Source organism: Syngnathus acus, chromosome 6 (assembly GCF_901709675.1).
Source record: "Syngnathus acus chromosome 6, fSynAcu1.2, whole genome shotgun sequence".
In the NCBI taxonomy this organism is placed as follows: domain Eukaryota; kingdom Metazoa; phylum Chordata; class Actinopteri; order Syngnathiformes; family Syngnathidae; genus Syngnathus; species Syngnathus acus.
In genome coordinates, this window is record NC_051092.1 from 1104147 (window position 1) to 1124087 (window position 19941).

Here is a 19941-nt window from a genome sequence, read left to right on the forward strand (position 1 = left end):
CGTGCAAATCGTCGTAAATTTAGGACCCCCATGTATTCAGAGTAGTAATTTCGCCACGAAACCAAAAGATGGCGCCCCAGTAAAGAAAAGTGACCATGCAGGACGATGGACTGCACTGGAATCATTTTGGATTGACCGTTGTTGTTTTTGCAGTGACACTACGTGAACCCATACGTACATTTAAAAATAAAATAGTAAACTATATCTGAATTTGCGAGTTTATAGAGCGTCTAAAATAGTTCCAAAGATGTCGTGAATGAGCTGAGTAGCCTACTTGAAGTTTAAATGGTTTGAACAGTTTAATATGTAAGAAAAATAATATTTTTCAATATGGGAATTTTTTTGTGAAAGGTGTGGAGTTGTCGGAATGTGAGAATTATTGTAATTTGGAATGTAGCTCTCAAAATGATCTGACTTAGTTTAACAGTTTCATATTGGAATGGGAGAGATGATGGGACATTTTTCTTGACTGCCAAAATTAGATTTTGTGTGGAATGTTTTAAATCTGAAACGCGGAAATAACTTGTTTTAATGAATACATTGGTTTTTCATTATTGTATCAATATCCGCGGTTTCGTCACATTTGGTTTTCGTGGCCCAAAACGTCACGCGTGACGTCATCGACGTGTGTAATAAGTCACGTGTCCCGCTTAGATCTGGATAAAGCGCCGCTCAGGAGGCAAGGCGTTCATCATCATCAACCCGCTGCGAATTCATTTTCTCTCCTTTTGACTTACATTTGGAGAACGCAAGAGCAAAACAAGGAAGAGCGCATCATTTGACATCGACGGACATCACGCTGAAAGATTTCTCGTCACCTTATAGCGCCCGCTCGTCTTAAGACGTGAGTACGGTACAAACAAAAAGACGTTATTTAAACGACACGGGTTTGTTTTGACGTCATGTTTGTGATATTTTCGTATTTCGGCGCTTTTCATCATCATATGGCGCGCCGTGTTTGTGTAACAAGGCTTATTCTAAGAAGACCGTGAAGAAACGCTTCCGACGATGCTGGCTTTAACGATGTGCGTACATCGGTGTGTTGTCGTGTTTGGTCCTGATGCAAGAATCGCATTCAGTGGAGAGATGCTGCCTAAAATGGACTCTTAGGTGTGGAAAGCAGCCCCGTTGTGTTGCGCTTGCCTCCGCTTCTCTACCTTTGATGTTTTAATCTAAATCATTTGATCTATTTCTCCTTTGAGTACTATTTTAAGACCGCATTCACGTAGACAACCGTGTGCGCAGTAAGCGTCAAACGACACGGAATGCAAATGGATGATGATGACGATGATCATGCTTGTGTTGGTGGTTTTAAAACAGATGTCGAGTCAAATGTGATGTCCCCCCTCCTCCTCCTTCTCTCCTCCTTCGCTCCCAACAGGCCCTTTGAATCCCAAGCAACACTCCCAACATCATCACAACAACACGAGGGTGCCGGGGAGTGAAAGCTTTTCACATCCTTACCATGCCCTGATGAGGTCAAATAGAAATTAGAGCTACATTTGGAGTCACCTTTTTTGTCAACAAGGAATCCTGGTTGAGTTCAGAGAAGATAAATATGTATTTCTGTTGTGCTCGGCAGATAGGGTTGAGTTCCCTTTGCGGCTAGAGTTGAACTTTTGGGAACAGGATGTCTCAAGCGATGTTACAAACTCTGATGTTTGGGCATGACTCACCGTCAACAACAATAACGGATGAGATTAAGGAAGTTGACCTTGTTTAAGGAAATCCGTTGGGTTGCAAGAGAATTGCTGACTGAAAAATGAGGAGTGAGTTGTTTGCTGCGTGCACTTCAACTGGACTCTTAAGTCATTATTGGTTATGCTCCAACGCCATCTGTGCGAGTTGATTCGGTGAGGCATTACGATGCAGAAAGCTCCTCACCTCATTTATTTCTGGCTACCTTCTTCACACGTGTCACCCTGCCATCATCTGCTCATGGAAGATTTCTCACCAGCTTCCATTTAATCCCGCCGTGTTAACGTGGCAGTATCGTTGACAAGTGGGCTTCAGCTTTTGAATCTTGGCTGTGACTTTCCTTTTTGTCTTTGTTCCACATTCTGAAAATATTCATTCGATTGATTGACGACAACATTTTCCTTCGGTACAAATGCTTGTCTTCATGTATTATCCCCAACTATTGGCTGTCCAGGAAAAATACTTAGCCTATGGTCATTTCCTCAAGCAAACACGAACCAAGTGCAAAAAGATTGGCAAGGCGCTGTAATTCTTTCTTGCTGAGTCACGGTGGTTCCCACTGACATTCAACACTGTAGCAAACAAATTCAACATTATGTCATAAGCATTCTTTTCTTTTTTTAATCTGCCAGATGGTTGGCATCCGTTTGTGCTACTCGCGTATAATTTGTGTCAATTAGTACAGCACTTCCCAACCTTTATTGAACTGAATCAGTGTGAAATCTGGTAAGTATAGCAACAGGTTATTGGACCTTTTTTCCATCAAGTCAAGACCACCAAAGATACACAGTAATTTTCCGATGGCAAGCGGAGGCACAGCCACGCTTGATTAGCGTGAAAACACGCGCAAAGGACGGCCTGACGCTCACAGCGAGAGCTTTGGCCGACCGATATCAGTTCATCGGTCCACTCGTGAGGGTGCCTGCCGAGCGTGCCGAGAGAAATAAAACAGGCACTTAGCGCTTCAGGCTGCCAGAGCTTCATGCTTTGTGATAACGTAACTAACAGGCTCTCTTTATTTGACACGGCACCAAATGTTCTCTCCTTAAAAGCTCCCCCGAAAAATATCGTGTACCTTCTTATCGCCCTGGAGTTATGTTGCGATGTCTGTTTTTGTATTCTGTACAAAAGCACATGTTTTGTATTACATAATCAGTCACGGCACAAGAGCAAGGTCGCCGGTCTGAAGCTTTTGCCATATTTCCGGGTGAAATATTGAGAGATTTTGCCGACAAGAGTGAAAGTGTTTCCAGATGTTCTCGTCGTGTTTTTGTACTCCGAGGGATGGATTTGCGATATAGGTTCCGTCTGTTTTACATTTCTGCCGCAGCGACCATGTTTAATGCATCCCTTGAACTTCTACATTATGCGCCTGCGACACACTGAAATGTAATTCGACTTTTACGCCAGCCGAGTGATTAAAATTCATAGGGGCTCTCTTCCTTCCTTCTCTTCTCCGCATTCCAGGCCTCACTTCGGGAATGGGAAATGATGGAGGATAAAGCGCCCCGTGTCGCCGACTACTTTGTGGTTGCGGGCCTCACTGACCCGACGAAGCTTTTGGAGGAGGAGCTGCACTTTGATGATACCGCACCGAAATCCGTCAAGCCAGAAGCGCCCATCACGGACGTCGCCGTGGTGATCCGCTCCCTGGGCGAAGAGGTACCCCCCGGTTTCACCTGTGTGGAAAGCACCCCCTCGGGCCTGTCTGCCGAGCTCAACGGAGCCAGTCTCAGAGGGCCGCAGATTTTCCTGTGCTTCAAGCGAGGCAGAGATAAGCCTCCGCTGACAGATCTTGGGTAAGCAAGCGCTAATCCTCCGCTGCTGACCGTTTGTTTACCCACCGGCGTCACTAATCGCTTCAATGCCTTGGGTCACATTCATCTGCTCTTGAACACGTATAAAATGCACTCCCTGGACAAATGCGTGCAAAGTGGCGTAAAAAGGGCCGTTTGCGCCGTTGTGGGGGTGAACACAGCCGAGCTGTCTCATTCCCTTTGACTGTGACACGTCTCCTGACCTTTATTTTCAGGGTTTTGTATGAATGGAAAGAAAAGCTGAAGCCTGGATGTCACATCGTTCAGACCACGCCCTCAGGCCGCCCCGCCAACATCAGCAGCTCGTCATCGCAACGCATTTACATCACCTACCGCCGCGCTCCCAAGAGCCAGCCGCACACCTCGCTGGCCGTCACAGATGTCTGCGTTATTGTGCCCGGCAAGGGGGAGACACCCCCTCACACTTTCTGCAAGGTGGACAAGAACCTCAACAGCAGCATGGTAAGGATAGAAGTCATGGATATCGTTTAGGAAATCAGATACATCCTTGACAAGTGGTGTCTTTTGTTCTCTTCAAGTGGGGATCATCGGTCTACTTGTGTTACAAGAAGTCTCTGGCCAAAGCAAACATGATTGCCTGCAAAGCAGGTACGGTTCTCATTTTATGAAAATCTGCAAAAGTTCAAATACGCATGTCGGCAAGTTGGAATTGTTTTTGTTACAGGTCTGCTGTGCAGGTACCCCGAAGAGGACCATGAGCCCTTTCCACTGCCCGAGTCCGTGCCTATGTTCTGTCTGCCAATGGGGGCAACCATCGAGTGCTGGCCTGCTCACACTAAACAAGCACTTCCCGTCTTTTCCACATTCGTCCTGACGGGAGCATCAGGAGAAAAGGTAAAGCACGTCGTTTTGACTTTCAACCGGACATAATGAAAATGTGGCGTTTGAATCGCTTGGATGAGCGTTGAACGTACAGATTAGCATCGGCGGATAGCATTAGCTTCCGATAAGCAGTAAACGGGGTGGGGTGAAATCTGGTCGGTGTTCAAAATTCCAGCGAGGCAAAAAATGTCTGTATTCTGCAATTCTCGATGGTGGGCGTATTTTAAAGTCACACAAATGCTATTTGACAGCTGGGAACTGTTTTAAATGGTGAGAAACCGCACAATGTCTCTCATTCAACGTCGTAATATTCCCACAGAGGACTTTGTTGATGTCATGAATGTGGTACGGTTTCCAAGAACAACACAGTTTACTGACAATGTCTCGGCTCTGACTGGATTCCAAACGGTCCGAGGGCTTTGTTGGATATAAGAGAAGACAGTTCTGGCTTTGCGAGCACTGAGGCATCAAATGAAATTTTGCAGCTCGTGTTGTGAATAATGGATAGCTCATTGCTAAACGCCTCGACGCCCACTCCTCGTCCGGCCGGTGCCGTCTTTTCTGCACATGCCCGGAATAATTTGTCTCATTTATTTGTCAGGACAAACAAAGCACCCGCTCTCATAGCAGTTAAAGAGTTGAGCTGTTGACGTACTTGCATGTGCTAACATGTGGTTTTGGTCGTGACTGGTTTGCAGGTGTACGGAGCGGCGATCCAGTTTTACGAGCCTTACCCGGAGGAGCTGTCCGAGCGTCAGCTGTCACAGCTCGGCCTGCTCAGCTCCGATTTGGGACCCGGCGGGACCAGGAGCGTTTATAGCAACAAGAGCATCTGTCTCCTCTCCCACTGGCCCTTCTTCCAGTCCTTCAGGAGCTTCCTCACGTTCCTCTATCGATACTCCATCTCGGGACCACACGCGCTGCCCATTGAGAAGTCAGCCATGTTTTTGCATGGTTATTGCGTGAGGGATGTTTTTCTCGGTTCTAACCCGGGTTTGTCTTGATAGGCACGTCGCTCACTTCATGCAAAATGTGCCATTCCCCTCCACACAGAGGCCGCGCATCCTCGTGCAGGTACTTTCAATGGAATTTTAGGATGATCTTCCAGTGTGTTCACTGTTTTGCGCTCTTTTTGTAAAGCTCTCGCCACATGACAGCCTGATATTGAGCCAGCCCGTGTCTTCTCCGCTGCCTCTCAGGTGAGCCAAAAAATGGCAAATGTAAAATAGCAGTCTATCTGATTTCATTGTTTTTCCTCAAAGCGGCGGAAGCCTCTCCACATTACTCCTGAATCTGGGTCCGAAAAATGCTGCCACCTTGCTGGTGTTGGCTGTCACCGAGCACAAGATCTTGGTTCATTCCCTGCGGCCCGCCGTACTCACCAGCGTTACCGAGGCACTTGTGTCTGTAAGACGTTCCTTTCCTCCTGCCACTTTGGAATCTGAAAATGAATCATTTTTAAAAAATCCCATTTGGGACTTCAGTGATGCAAATCAAAATGTCTTCCTTCCAGATGATTTTCCCCTTCCATTGGCCGTGCCCGTACATCCCTCTGTGCCCGCTGGCCCTGGCAGGTGTCCTCAGTGCGCCATGTCCTTTCATTGTGGGCGTGGATTCCCGATACTTTGACCTGTACGTGCCCCCGGCTGACATCAGCTGCGTGGATTTGGATACCAACACCATTTCCCAGTGAGTGACTGACGTAACATTTCAGAATGACATTTTGAGTTTTTATGACCGAGTTCCACCCTGAGGTTATCTGCAAAAGCCTCCCTTTTGTAATAGCTGGAATGTGAAACATCCCCCATGCTAAATCAACTTTACGGACCGCTGATTTTCAAAGGTTGTTTCATCGGGTGATTAAATTGTCAGTCCTGATATGAGAGCGTCTGACTCCCTCTTTGCTTCTTTTGGCAACTGGTCCTCCTGGTGTAATGGAAACCTTGTTGTGCGCTTGCAGGAAAGAGGATAAGAAGGCTTTAACGTGGAAAATGTTGCCCGGGAGAGCCTGCAAGAATCTTCTGAATTCCCTCAATAAACTCCATCAGCAACTCACGGAGGGTGAGTCGAGGCATATCTGCTTTCATGAATAATTGAGTTGCTGAGTCAGCTTGTACAGTGAATTTTACAGGAAGACATCTAACACTGCAATCCAAAACAAGATCATTTGAGAGCCTCCTTTGCGGATACTGACAAATTGTCGTGTGCTGTCAGGCGGTTACCTAAGCCACGAAGACGTTCACATGGAGCACGCGGTGGCTGACGGCGAGCTCAACGGTGGCAAGAGTCTCCAAACTCTGGAACTGGAGATCCAGGAAGCCTTTCTGCGCTTCATGGCGGCCATCCTCCGAGGTTACCGTTCCTACTTGCAGCCCATAACGCAGGCCCCCTCGGAGAAGACCACCGACGTCAGCTCCCTTTTTGACATTCAAGGTCAGCTTCAAAATGTTTCCATTTGCATTTGGAGCTCAAGATGCAAGCTGATAGAATGATGATATAAAGAATACATTTTGCGGTGTTCTGTTTTCACTTTTAGGCTTCTTGAAAAGCCGAGACCGCTCACATCAGAGGTTCTACTCGCTCATGACCAAGACCCAAATGTTCAGCCGCTTCATTGAGGAATGCTCCTTTGTCAGTGACAAAGATGCAAGTCTGGCTTTCTTCGACGAGTGCGCTGATAAGGTGACCCTTGCTGGCTTGCTTGCTTGTAACTCATCTTAGTAATCAATCTTTTTTATGGGAAGGAACAAATACATTATTAATACATCATCTGACGCACACCCATTTGCCGATTCCTTTGCTTGATGTTCTTATTCCCTAATCCGTATTTCTTGTTGTGTAACATCTTACCCCCCCCTGCTGCTTTGTCATTGTCGTCACCGGCTGCTAGCTCTCCACGGTTGCTAAGGTAAATGCAACACAAAGCTTTTTGTTGTTGTGGTCAAAAGCCATCAGCGAGTTAAAGCCATCCGCCTGCTAACAGCTTCATGCGTGGTCTCCTCAGTTGACCTTAAAGTGCCGTTTGATTGCGTTGGGAATGCGAGACGGCTTTGCGCATTAGCTGCTTGGTTGTGTCAGCAATCTGCGTTATTGACCGAGCGCCAATAGAGTCAAGCGATTGAGATCAGATCGTGATTGTCACTAAAATCCTTCATGAGTCTACTTTTGATCCAACTTTCCCCCAGCCCACACACGTTTTGAAATGAGAAAGCAAAAACATCCTCTTTTCTTGAGGTTCGGGGATGATTGCGCTTGCAATCTTTTGCAATCAGGAAGTCACACGTGTGTCCTGCGTGGGCCACTCCATGAATGGTCACTGCGGTTAGTATCGAGAAGTGGAAGCATTGATTCATTCATCGTCTTGCTGAGCTTGACGACGCAAGCGCGGTTGAGAAAGACCTCTCGGGTGTTAAGCGGAAGAAACAAAAAGAGCGGAATCGAAACAAGGCCGAGCGGGTCGAAGAAAGTCGCCGTTCTGAATCATCCGCTCGGGCGAGTGGAAAAAAGTCACACGCCTTTAACGCGGCATCCCAAGAGCTATTCATCTGTCCAAATATTTTAAGTTTGGTGAAGTCCAAGTTCGCTGATAAAATAAAGCAAGTGGCTGGCTTTCATCCAGTTTTTCAGCGGCTCTACTTTTTCTACAGATTGACAGCGAGAAGCCAGACGACGCCAGACTCATCGACCTGGACGAATCCCATCGCAGTGAGCACACCGTTTACGTCAACCCGCCAGAGCTGCCTCTGCTGCCGGAGGGAGAAGAGCATCCTTTGTGCTATAGGTATGATTCAATGTGGTCAACAATGTGAGTGCTCAAGGTCACATGATGTGTCTTTTCTCCAGCTATGTGGGCTTTCCAGTGCTAAACTCCCAACTGCTACAACCGCTGGAAGGAGCGAATCCTCCGTCGGCGGGCACAGCTTCACGCCACTGCAGCCCATCAAGTCCGACAGCCATCTTTAGACGCTCCAAGCAGGTCCGTTTCTTTTCCAACCTAACATGATGTCAGTGAATGAGCTAAAAGCAAGTTGGCCTCTTGAATGTATTTATTTTTCGATTTCAGGAGATGAAATCCGCTCAAAGGATGGCGCAAGAGTATTCGTCAATGCCTCAGAAGTGGTCCAAGTGTCTGCTGCGTCACTGCTACGGCCTGTGGTTCATTTGCTTGCCTGCTTTGGTCGAAACGTGTCCGTCTAAAGTGCGGGCGCTGCGCACCGCCTACGACGTGCTAAGGAGGATGCAAGAGAAGAAGCTCCAGGCTCCTGACGAGGTAGCAAACGCCCACACGACTACAGCGTGCAGCGTTTGAAAGGGGCTGCGTAGCATTTCGATTTTTTTTTTTTTTCTCCTAGGTGTGCTACCGTGTATTGCTGCAACTGTGTGGTCAGTACAGTCAACCAGTTCTGGCAGTCAAGGTGCTGTTTGAGATGAAGAAGGCTGGGATTCAACCCAACGCCATCACCTACGGCTACTACAATAAGGTGAGAGCTGGATGGATGGCTCCTCGCAAAGTTTGCGAAGGTGCTAACGACGTTGTCGGCGCAGGCGGTGTTGGAGAGCACGTGGCCGTCCACCACCAGAGGCGGCTTCTTTTTGTGGGGGAAGCTGAGAAATGTGGTCCTGGGCGTCGGCCAATTTAAGCAAGTTGGGAAGAAACAAGCACAGTCACAAAGAGAAACTCATTTGTCAGGTAGGATTTGGCTCAAATTTGGATCTACTTGTAGAATGTTTCTATGAATGCCCCTCTATTGCGGGTTCTCGGCCCCCTATTTTGAATTCTTTTTCCTCAAAACTTTATTTTGGGTGTAATCCCACTGTCAACAGCTAGATGGCAGCACACCATTTTGTTTGACACTAAATCTAAAAGAAGATCAAACTTTTTGTTTCTTGTCAGCGTGTTTCACTTGTCGGGCTGTTACGGAACATAACCCACCTTTGCATTCAATGAGGATTCAAGTGATGGACTTCTTTTGCTTTCCAAATGAAAAATGATTCCTTCTACATTTTGCAATGCAGCTAGCTCTCGGTTGCTCAATACCACCAATCAATGTATAAGGAGGACTCCCACTCTGTTGCAGGCAGATTTGATTCACGATCCACCGACGTATAAAATGTCTGGCTCCCCAAAGTTCCTAATGGAAAAAAACAACAACTCATTGATCATGTGGGAGCTTCTTATCTTATAACTTTCTTTAGTTCAATACACTTTGTTCCCAACCAACCAACCAACCAACAAGTCCGTGGGTCTCTTAATTCCCTCAACAGCTCAATGAGACAGGCATTTTTCTAATCAGGCGTTGTGTGAGACCCAATAAAAACAACCCTGCCATCAATCTTTCTGCTTCACGGTGGTACAAAGTGCAAAATCTTTTACACAATAACAATAACCACGACAGCTATAATGTTGAATTGTTTGGAGAGAGTTGATTTATTTCAAGATTTGCTGCTTCAATAAAAGGGTCAAAGGCATACTGTTAAATCTTCAATTCACACCAATAGGATGCTGACGTCACTTGAATGGAATATAATAATAATAATAATTCATTAAATTTGTATAGCGCTTTTCTAAAACCCAAAGACGCTTACAGGGAACTATATATATAATATAATTCATCTAAAACAAGATGTTGACATTTTGCAACAAGCTTAGCTTTTGATCAGCTCTTTTCCCAAATAAAAGAAAAACATCTCGTGCGTTTGCTTTTGTTGAACAGACCAATGGTGATGTTTGAACAGGATTTCTTTGAGTTAATGAGCACCAAATGAGTCCCGGTTTTCCGTCTTATTTCCCCCCAGACGGGAGTGATCTGGACACTGTCAGTCACGGCAGTTTGGACAGCGCAAATGACTCTGCCGAGCGCAACTCCATCGATGCCGACTTCAATAAGATGGACTCCAGCGATGATGGATTTAGCACAGGTAGGCGGACCCGACTGACTGCACCGCTTTTCTTTCTAGACTGAGGCGGACGGGGGCTGCTATTCATTTTTAGAATAAGCTGCAAGATGAAAAAAAAAAGTCTCCATCTCTTGATACAAAACCACAAAGGAGTTTATTAGGTGCCGCTACAGATGACGCAAAAGCAAATTCACATAAATCACTCGGGAGGAGAATGTGCCCAAAATAAAGCATATCAATTCCGTTTCAGGTGGCCAGTCAGACCAAGGTTATGATTCTTTATCCAAGGAGGAGATGTGCTGCAGAGAAGGTGAAAATATTCCACCGGTGGAGGACAAAGGAATGAAGCTGCACAGTGAGTTACAGATGAACTGTTTTTTTGTGTTTTTTATCTCACACGAATTTGACTGTCCCATCTGAATGAATCATCAAATGATGGCACGCAAAACAAATGGGTGGGTGTATTCTGATGACGGATGTTATGTAACCGGATCATTGTTTGTGATTGGATTTGTCTTGCATCATCGCTGCAAACAACATTAGGGGTCATCTCTGCTCCGGCTTTCATGATAGCGGCCTCCTTATCCTGACAATGAGATTATTTTTCACAATTGTTCAGTCCGCGTGTGTTTCTGTTACAGACAATACGGACAGCCTGGTTTCCAGTCCGTCATTAAGCGACAACATGACCCAAGTGGAGCGGCCAAAGTCTCTGGACTGGTCGGTCGGATCGGGAGCGCCGAAGCTCACCGTCCCTCATCTCAACTCCAATAAGCAGCACCACGCAGCTGCTGACAAACTGAGCGGCTTGGAGGAGGAGACGGCAGAGTCCGAGGGTGAACAGAACCCGACCCGAAGAAGCGACGGCGGGACATCCAGTCGATCCGATATCGAGGCAGGGTTTGATCCCTTGACCCAGATGGCCACGGCGCAAGAGCGCGCTCAGGGCAACGTTAGCACGCCGACCGCCCGCCGCCAGCTAGCCGAGGAGATCGAAATGTACATGAACAATAACAACAGTCCGCTGAGGAGCTGTCGCAGTCGCCAGGCGGATTCGCCGAGCCAATCGAGCCCCTCCTCGCAGTCCACCCGAGCTCCCGCGCTGATCCGTTCCAACACCCTCCTGCCGCTACCCGTCAAATCCCGAGAGCGGCTCAGGACGTCGCCGTCGCTCCCTCTCGGCGTTTGTAGCAAAGGCAGGGAGAGGCCTTCATCCTTGGTGTTGCCCTCGTCCCCCACTCCCTCCGCCTCCTCCTTCTCCATGGACTCCCTCTTCACCCCCAGCCTGGACAGCTTCAAGAGCAGCGTCCTCTTAGCGGGCAAGGGCGTCGCCGAGAAGGCCAGCCGCCTCTACTCCCGCCTTTCCTCTCAAACGTCATTAACGCAGGTCAGCTCAGCTCAGCGCCGCCGAAATGCTCATCACTCCTCACGACGATGATCACCCTGACCACATTTCATCTTCGGCAGGATTCAAACTGCGATCGTATGAGCGTGTCCTCGTTCGCCTCGGGGGATGCCGACTGCACCTCGCTGGTGGATAACGACACCTTTCTTGACCAAGCGGACAGCTTGGTGTCGCCGCAGCACGCCGGTGCGGCCCGGCTCAGGAGGAGCCCCGGAGCGGGCCGCACCCACACGAGCAGCCTCGGCTCCCCCGACAGGGTCTTCCGACACAACTCATTCTCTGGTTTGTCCCCCCCCCCCCCCCCACCCTTCAATGTCAAAACCTCTGACGAACAAGATCTCCAGCAACTTGTGTATGTTATTTCCAGGCGGTTTGACAGTTCCTTCGAGAAGTCTTCACACTCCAGATTCCTCACCCGACATAAACCACTTTCGTCCTTCTCCCACTTATACCATTGAGGTGAGTTCATTGGTGGACATAGCCAAGTCACATGACAGTCCAAGTGGTCTCACGCCCGGTCCTGCTTTTTTTTTTTCCATGATGCAGGTGATGATGTCCAGCTGCTCGCTTTGCAAGACTTGCGACTCTCTGGTGTACGACGAGGAGATCATGGCCGGCTGGACGGCCAACGACTCCAACCTCAACAGCACGTGTCCCTTCTGTGGCTCGGCCTTCCTGCCTTTCCTCAATGTGGAAGTCAAAGATCTGAGGCCCTCCTGCAGGCAAGTTGTTGTATTCAAACGCACACTTCCTTTCTCCCTGTGACCTCTTTAATCTGAGCCACCATGTCTACTCTCAGATCTCCCCAGGAGTCTGTTCCTGTTGCCAGGGAGGACACGTCAGTGTCACTCAACCCTGAAGCCAAAATGTCAGAGGCGGTCTCCTCTTCCCCAAGGAATGCTGGGACGTCTGAACCCGTGACTGTGCCGTATCTGAGCCCACTTGTTCTTTGGAAGGAACTGGAGAGCCTCCTTGTGAACGAAGGAGAGCAGGCCATCTACTCCCCGGGGGTTGTGGACCAACACCCCATTGTCTTCTGGAACCTTGTGTGGTTCTTTAGGAGGCTGGAGCTGCCTAGTAATCTGCCAGCTCTTATCCTGGCCTCCCAACACTGTCGCCATGGTGATCAGGTCAATAAATGTTTTTTTTTTAATTGAATTATTTAGTTGATATAATCATTCTTATTAGGACCGGGCCAATTGATTGATTGATTTATTATGTAATAACGTGGAATCTCGATTGCTGTTCATTGCGTCTGCAGACGCTTTCCGGCGTTTCCTCTGAGGACAGCAAACAGGTGCTGGTGAGGATCATGTGGGACAACCTCAAGTTGCACCAAGACAAAGTCCACCCTTGTTACATCCTTTGGAACACACATTGTGAGTTACAAAGATATTTATTGTCATCTACTGCCTTTCAAGAACATTTAATTATCCCCGAGATTCCGTTAGCGGTGCTTACGAGTCATCATCATGCATTCAAGTAATGGCACAGTTGCGCGTAATTGAATTTCCGACCCGCCTGTCCTTTATCAGTGCTTTACTCTGAGTCGGGCAATTTGCAGTTACGGAGACAAATTAGCCTTTTGATTAGCATGAAATGAATTTCCATTGGGTCGCAGGCGCCAATTCTCTGGTTCGCTCGGGCCTGTGCGAGGAAGGCCAGCTCTTCACAGTGGAGCTCCTTCAGAATTTGGTGAGGAGCATCAAGAAGAGTGACATCTATCAGCCCATGAGCCAAATCATCCAGCTCCTGGGGCCCGAGTTGGGTTTTAAAAGACAGAGGTGAGGAGGTGGACATTTACTTTGGAATCCAGCAACCAACGTTGACTTTTGTGTATGTGTCCCATTTAGGAGCTTGTACAGAGATTTATTATTCCTCACTCTGGTGTCGTTGGGAAAGAACAACATCAATATCAGTAAGTGAAACAATTCGACATTCGGACAGACATTTTGATTTCTTTTTGTTCTTGCTCCAAAACCCCAAAAAGCACAACTCTGAAATCATCTTGTTCCCCTTCAGATGCATTTGACCGGGAGTACAAGCTGGCCTACGACCGCCTCACCCCCAGTCAGGTCAAACTGACACACAACTGTGATCGCCCCCCCGGAGCTGGGGTCATGGAGTGCAGGAAGACTTTCGGGGAGCCCAGTCTGTGAACCAGATGTCATACATGCACACGCACACACACACATTGGACTCTGGACCAGCCCACCTGAGCTCTTCTTAAGCACAAAGGGAACTCTTAAATGCAAAGCAACTGCCATGATGACATCTCTGCACTGTTCAGCGCTGGGACGTGCGGAGCAGTGAGTCTTGAGTAAATGTTTTTGAATTTCCACTGTATTGTCACTACTAGCTACAACTGTTATTATTTTTGTATGACTTTGAGTCATGTATTCTCACTTTGCGGTCCTGGTGACCCTTGTTGAGATTATCGTTAAGCGTAGAGAACAAACTCCTTTAAGACAGTCATTTTTTTTTTTTTTTTTAAGCACTTTGACAAGATGAGCTCCGCATTTGTCCACAGCCAAAGATTTGATAAGTTTGACAGGGCCACGTAACACATTGTAATGTTTTTATGTCAAACATATACAATACAGCTTGACCAAAAGCTAAATACATTCCTTTTCATCCTCACTGTGTACACACTTTAATACCTGATGACACTAAACTATGTGGTAAGATGTTTAAAAAAAAAAAAAAAAAAGTAAATTATTAGAAGGGAGCACTAACTTCATTTATATGCGCAATGATTTTTTTTTTTCTACAATGTACCAAAAAACCCAAAGGGAAATTCTAACATGATTTATATGGTTTTTAAAGCAATACTTTTTTTAAAGTGAAATTTATTGTGTAAGATAGTTGTATGGGACCACTAAGGATACATTCCCTCAGTACAGTACAATCAAAGTATGTGATCACCGGGAAATGAATGACTGTTTTTTGCTTTTGTCAATATTGTCACAGGACATGTAGAGAATTGGATGTGTTTTGTAGATTTCATTTCAGAACAGAAATGAACTGCTTCATTCGCAAAGGTTTAAGCTCGTAGAGAGAGAAAAAAAAAAAAGCTGTGACCTACCCTACCACGTCACCATGTCCCTTCCGAAGCTGACAAAGCAACTTGTGATACTCTGACTCACATTCATGCTTGAAATCCAACCTGTTACAAAGCTTGTACATTAGCCTTGGAAGAAGAAAAAAAAAAAACTCCCTGATTGATGTCTACCTACATCTTGTGTCAAGGTTTGTTATTCACCATTTGTAAGGTGGACACTAATTTATATGAAACTAGCTTCAAAAGAAGTGGATCTGTTATTTGCGCTCATTTGGTAATAAAAACACTTTTTGGATGATCAGATTCTTGCTGACATTGCTGATTTGCATCCATCTGAAACAACTGAGTTCATTCCCATAATGCGACGGAAATGCTTTCATGGACTATACTGAAGATGTGAGCTCCACTCCTGAATAGTCCAAATTTACAATCCATAAAAACAACCAAACTATAAGCGTTGGGACCTTCAGATAGAGACTGGACAGATGATGATGCGGTCTTCCAGCATGACGCTAAGCACCAAGAAAATGAAGTAGAGCAGGAACATGGTGAAACCCAGAGCCTTGTTCATTTTCCACTTGCACGACGCGATGGAGATGATAACAAAGAGCAGCATGAGGAAGAGCAGCACAATGGCGCAGAAGAGCCCGTTGCTGCTGACGGCCACGGGAACAAAACCGTGGATGAACGAGTAAATCAGCCATGGCAACGGCAGACTTGCCACACGCAAGAAAAAAACAAAAATGAATACAGTCAAAACCAAATAAAGAGCCTAGCAGGTTTGAACTCACCCCACAGTGATGTCAAAGATATTGCTGCCCACAGAGCTGGACACGGCCATGTCGCCGAGTCCTTTACGGGCGACGATCACGCTGGTGATGAGGTCGGGGATGGACGTCCCGGCAGCCAGAATAGTCAGGCCCATAATCTCCTCAGAGATCCCGATGGTTTCACCGACCTGTACAGATCAACCAGAGCCATATCAAAAAAAAAAAGTCATTTGTAAGAAGTGAGCCCATGGAAGCTGACCTGATGTGCCCACCACACCATGAGGTACGAGAAGATGGCTATCCACAGAATAGAGCCCAGGAAGGTGACCACGAAAAATTTCCTGGAATTCTGCCGGAAAAAGAAGAGTCACACTTTGTTTAGCTTTTTTTATTTTTTTTATGATTCCAGAATTTGGATGACCTGTTTGCGGACGTCAGGGATGGTGAGCCACAGAGGGAAGACGATAGGCAGCAGGAAAAGGTAAGTGACTTGTTTCCTTGGCGTGTCGGGCCATTCTAAAGACAGAGGCTTCTCCTCTTCCTCCTCGTCATCTTCACTGGAGTCATCGTCGCTGTCATCTTCCTGGCTCTCCTCTTCATCACTGTCCTCCTCGCCGCTGCTTGACTCGTCTGACTGGTCTTCCTGTGCCGGCTGGTCCTCCTGCAGTGTTGTGAGCAAACGTATACTGGACACAAGTAGCAAGTACGGAGCACGCTGCAAGCTGCTTGTTCGCCTTACATAGAAAGGTATCAAAGATTGACTTCTGGGCTTTTTGACATGCTTGGTGGAGTGTACCTTCTCATCTTTGGGTGGCTCCTTCTTTCCACTTTTGCACGCAGGAGCAGCATCGACGTCTTTGGCCTGCTCCTGCTCACCGTCTCCATCTAACAAAGAAATGTTGCAGTTTGTTTAAATGGCAATGTTGAATTAACAGTAAGTAGACTAGCAATATTCATTCTATTGTAATATGAACAACTGCTCTTCTCATTTGTGTTTTACCTCCACTCTTCTCTGCAATTTCACCTTCAGCCTTTCGTCTCACTACATTAGTAAGACTCTCTGCCTTGTCCTTGAATTTGCCTGCAAGCACAAAGAAACATCTGCATGCGGCGACTCAGTCAGCAGAAAGTGATCGTCGATGAATCGACGTCATCGCGTGATCAATTCATTAATTCCGGAGGGATGGAAGGGCAGTGAAACACTTCCCCTGCAACATGACACCAAAATGTACATGATGCAATAAGATATATTAATAAATGGACATTAGAAAACAGTGCCTAGAATGGGCCGACAGATCTACAAGAGGGGGGCCTGCACCGCTATGAGAGTGGACAGAGCCAGCTTCAATCATGGCCAACCAAAGCGGCTTTTTTCATTCCCTTTAAATGTAGATCTGCACCACGTGATCCCAATAATATCAAAAAATATATATATACCGTACATGTGTGTATTCTTGCATCTACATTTTTTTGACTTGATTTCGTTTGACTTTTCTCTATTTGACAGATAATACATGACGATGACAGCTCACCTTCTCCCAGCGGGTCTAAGGTGTGGATCATGAGTTGGAAAATGGTGTTCCTCATGGTGCTGTTGTGCAAAGATGCTGAACTTCCACCGCGTTGAAGAGATGGCTTCAACTCGGGGACAATACAAATGATGTCAAGATGAAATGCAGACAAAAAAGAGGTTTGTTGTTGCCACGGCAGTACAATGCAAATCAACATGCGGGGAAAGGATTCAAAGTGGTCAAAAATGCGCCTTTCATTTTTACCTTTAACCGATTCCAGTAGTCTGGAGGAGGAGGCGGCGTTTTAACCTGACTCTCCCCATTGGCCGTGGTCTGTGCATAACAAATATTTTATTCACCTCATGCTTTTCTATCAGTCTTTGTCATTGAAGTTTTTTGTTTTGCACATGGAGACATACTGAGAGAATTTTGAACAGATGACCAACGTGAGAAAAGCATTTCCAAGCAGATTGAATTTGCATCTACATTTTGTCACATAAGCTTTTTGACAAGCGAGTGCGTTGACGCCACTCTCGGTCGGCACGGCTCTGCATTCCCCTGAGGGATTAAGTCGCGGCTTCGCTTTCAAAGTGTCATTCGACTCTTTTTGGCACGTTCATAAACGCGTTGGGATTCTTAAGTGTCATCCTTTTATGGAATAAAAATCGATGATGACAAAATTGCGACTCGCTGGTTGGATTAGCCGTCGAGGGGATGGACAAAAGTATTGGGACGGTATACCGACAGAAAGTAAAAATACAATTTCGGGTTATAATAGTTTTTAATTTTTCTTTGTTTTTATTTTTTGGGCTTTTTATTTTTTAGTTAATTTTTATTTATTTATTTTTTTAGAGCAGATTTGTTAGTTTTTATTTTCAAAACTGCTTCAGTTTGGTTTGATTTTTTAGTATTTTTAATACTAGTTTTTTTGACAAATGAAAAAAAAAAAGTCACAAAGTAGACTAAGGCCATGTCGCCAAGTCCAGATCAAAAAATGAAAAGTGCTAGGTAAATCAAAAGTTCTTACCACTTCTGGCTCTTCGTCAGTAATAATTCGGACAATGCCCTTGTGTTTGTAAAGCTGCGTCTTGAACACGTGTTCTATTTGGGCGTTGAACTTCATGAAGACGACATAGAAGGTATAGCTGGCCACCAACGTCATACTCTCCCACCACATGATGACATTGTCCAGGAAGAAGATGATGAGCAAGATGAGGTCCACAATGTAGAAGGACACATCTCTGAAGAGAGGCCACCAGGTGAGGTGAAGCACCTCCCGGGAAAACAAAGCGCACATCCCGATCACAAAGAGGATGTTGAAAACCGCCGAGCCCACGATGGTGCCGATACCGACGTTGCTGTGGGCTATGAAGACCCCGATCAAGGAGGTGAAAAGCTCAGGGGCGGATCCTCCAGCCGCCATGAAGGTCGCTCCCGCCACGTCGTCGGATATTTCTAATTTGTCTATGATGACCCCCAATGCGGGGACGAAAAATTCGTCACACACAATAGCAAGTGACACGAACATGTACATCATGCCGGAGATGTGCAAGATCACCCAGCCTCGTCTACGTTCCTCCACGGAAAAGATATCTTCGGGGTACTCTCCCTTCATGTGAGGAGTTTCACCGGGAGAAGATGGAGTTGGGGCCTCCTCCTTTGGATCAGGCGGGACATATATGCAACGCACAATCGTCCGGTTGGTGGTCGCCGGCGGTGGAGTTCTCCCAGCCACGGTTGAGTTGAAGCGGGTCGTCCACGCCGTTTGGTTTCTCGGCTTCTCCCGACTGTCGGCCGTGACCTCCTCGACCCATCCGGCCGAGCCCTCGGTGAAGGCGTCTCCGATTTGAGGCGAAGGCAACGCTTCATGGCGTCCGGCGCTAACGGCCAGCTGGTACACCACGCAGATGAAGACGCCGGCCAGGAGGAAGATGATGCGCCTCAGCCGCAGTCGCTTCCTTCTCAGACAAAACATCTTATCAGATTGGGTGACCTATGATGGATTCTGATGCATGAAGGGCAGGCCAGCTCTTCGTCCAGCGATCCAGTTCTCTCCCCAAATGATTGGGGCTGACAGGATCCCACACTGCCTTGGCGTGTTTCATTTCATATCATTGGACCATCTAAACTGAAAAAAAAAGAAATGAGTATTAGGATTATTATTGGGAAGTTGGAAAACTGTTTTAATTAAATAAATAATTTACTATGCAATGCCATTTTTTTTTCATAAAATGGCATACTATGGTTATTTTTTACAGAAAATAAATCCTTCTATCATGGTCATATTTTGCACACAAAAAAAAAACCTTACGATACATAGTCATTTAAAAAAAAAAAAAAAAGCCTTACTTACATGGTCATGATCTAGGGTTAGGGCCAAGGGGTAAGGGCAAATCTATTAGGTCTATTGTCTATCTATTTCTTAGGTTTTACAAATGTGACAACAATTTTAATTAAAGATGAGATGCAAACTTACCAAAATCCTGTCAGGTCAGAGAATGCAGAAATGTCTGACAATCAGTCTGAAGCTGAGCGGCACACACAGGGGAACGAGCCAACAGTTTATTTAGGGCGCATCTTCACAATGGATCAGCATAATGGCTAATACCTGCAGGCTTTAAGAGGATTAACTATCCAGTATTGTCTCACTCTCACTTCATCACAACCCAGCCTCAGTGCAATATCCACATTTATACCTCCTAAATCTTAACCCTAACCAACAGAGCCAAACTGTGGATGAGCAAAAGCAAGGGCCATGGCAGCGTCATACTTTTGAAAAGATGGATGACAAGAACTGTGCAAAAAATCCACTACCGATGAAATGAAATAGTTATAATTACAATCTTCATATTGTGATTGTGATTTCATGTGCTATTTTTTTTTTCATACGTAAATGATAAAGGAAATATTTCGTATCATTTTATTATTGTGGTGATGA

At 46.2% G+C, this 19941-nt stretch overlaps 2 protein-coding genes across 5 annotated transcripts; one reads left to right on the forward strand and one right to left on the reverse strand.

Moving 5' to 3' along the window:
* The first annotated feature begins 646 nt into the window (after positions 1-646).
* On the forward strand, positions 647-14791 carry dennd4a (DENN/MADD domain containing 4A). Of its 2 annotated transcripts, XM_037254973.1 has the most exons (30): positions 647-844; positions 3166-3497; positions 3731-3977; positions 4055-4124; positions 4201-4370; positions 5057-5292; positions 5366-5432; positions 5499-5557; positions 5621-5765; positions 5872-6047; positions 6319-6419; positions 6573-6791; positions 6895-7040; positions 7249-7266; positions 8006-8139; positions 8202-8334; positions 8422-8628; positions 8711-8839; positions 8904-9048; positions 10155-10277; positions 10507-10611; positions 10898-11643; positions 11724-11943; positions 12029-12120; positions 12208-12383; positions 12461-12791; positions 12923-13040; positions 13283-13445; positions 13515-13579; positions 13684-14791. In XM_037254973.1, the coding sequence occupies exons 2-30, from the start codon at positions 3187-3189 to the stop codon at positions 13818-13820; spliced, it is 4989 nt and encodes a 1662-aa protein (XP_037110868.1). In that variant the 5' UTR covers positions 647-844; positions 3166-3186; the 3' UTR covers positions 13821-14791. The 2 variants fall into 2 exon arrangements, with proteins under 2 accessions (XP_037110868.1, XP_037110869.1); XM_037254974.1 differs by lacking the exon at positions 7249-7266.
* On the reverse strand, positions 14430-19808 carry slc24a1 (solute carrier family 24 member 1). Of its 3 annotated transcripts, none has more exons than XM_037254981.1 (10): positions 19480-19808; positions 18031-19131; positions 17268-17336; positions 17025-17133; positions 16517-16573; positions 16289-16377; positions 15914-16153; positions 15752-15841; positions 15514-15680; positions 14430-15438 (listed from the first exon to the last, which is right to left on the reverse strand). In XM_037254981.1, the coding sequence occupies exons 2-10, from the start codon at positions 18976-18978 to the stop codon at positions 15189-15191; spliced, it is 2019 nt and encodes a 672-aa protein (XP_037110876.1). In that variant the 5' UTR covers positions 18979-19131; positions 19480-19808; the 3' UTR covers positions 14430-15188. The 3 variants fall into 3 exon arrangements, with proteins under 3 accessions (XP_037110876.1, XP_037110874.1, XP_037110875.1); XM_037254979.1 differs by having other exon boundaries at positions 16232-16377; XM_037254980.1 differs by having other exon boundaries at positions 16493-16573.
* Between the last annotated feature and the right edge of the window lie 133 nt (positions 19809-19941).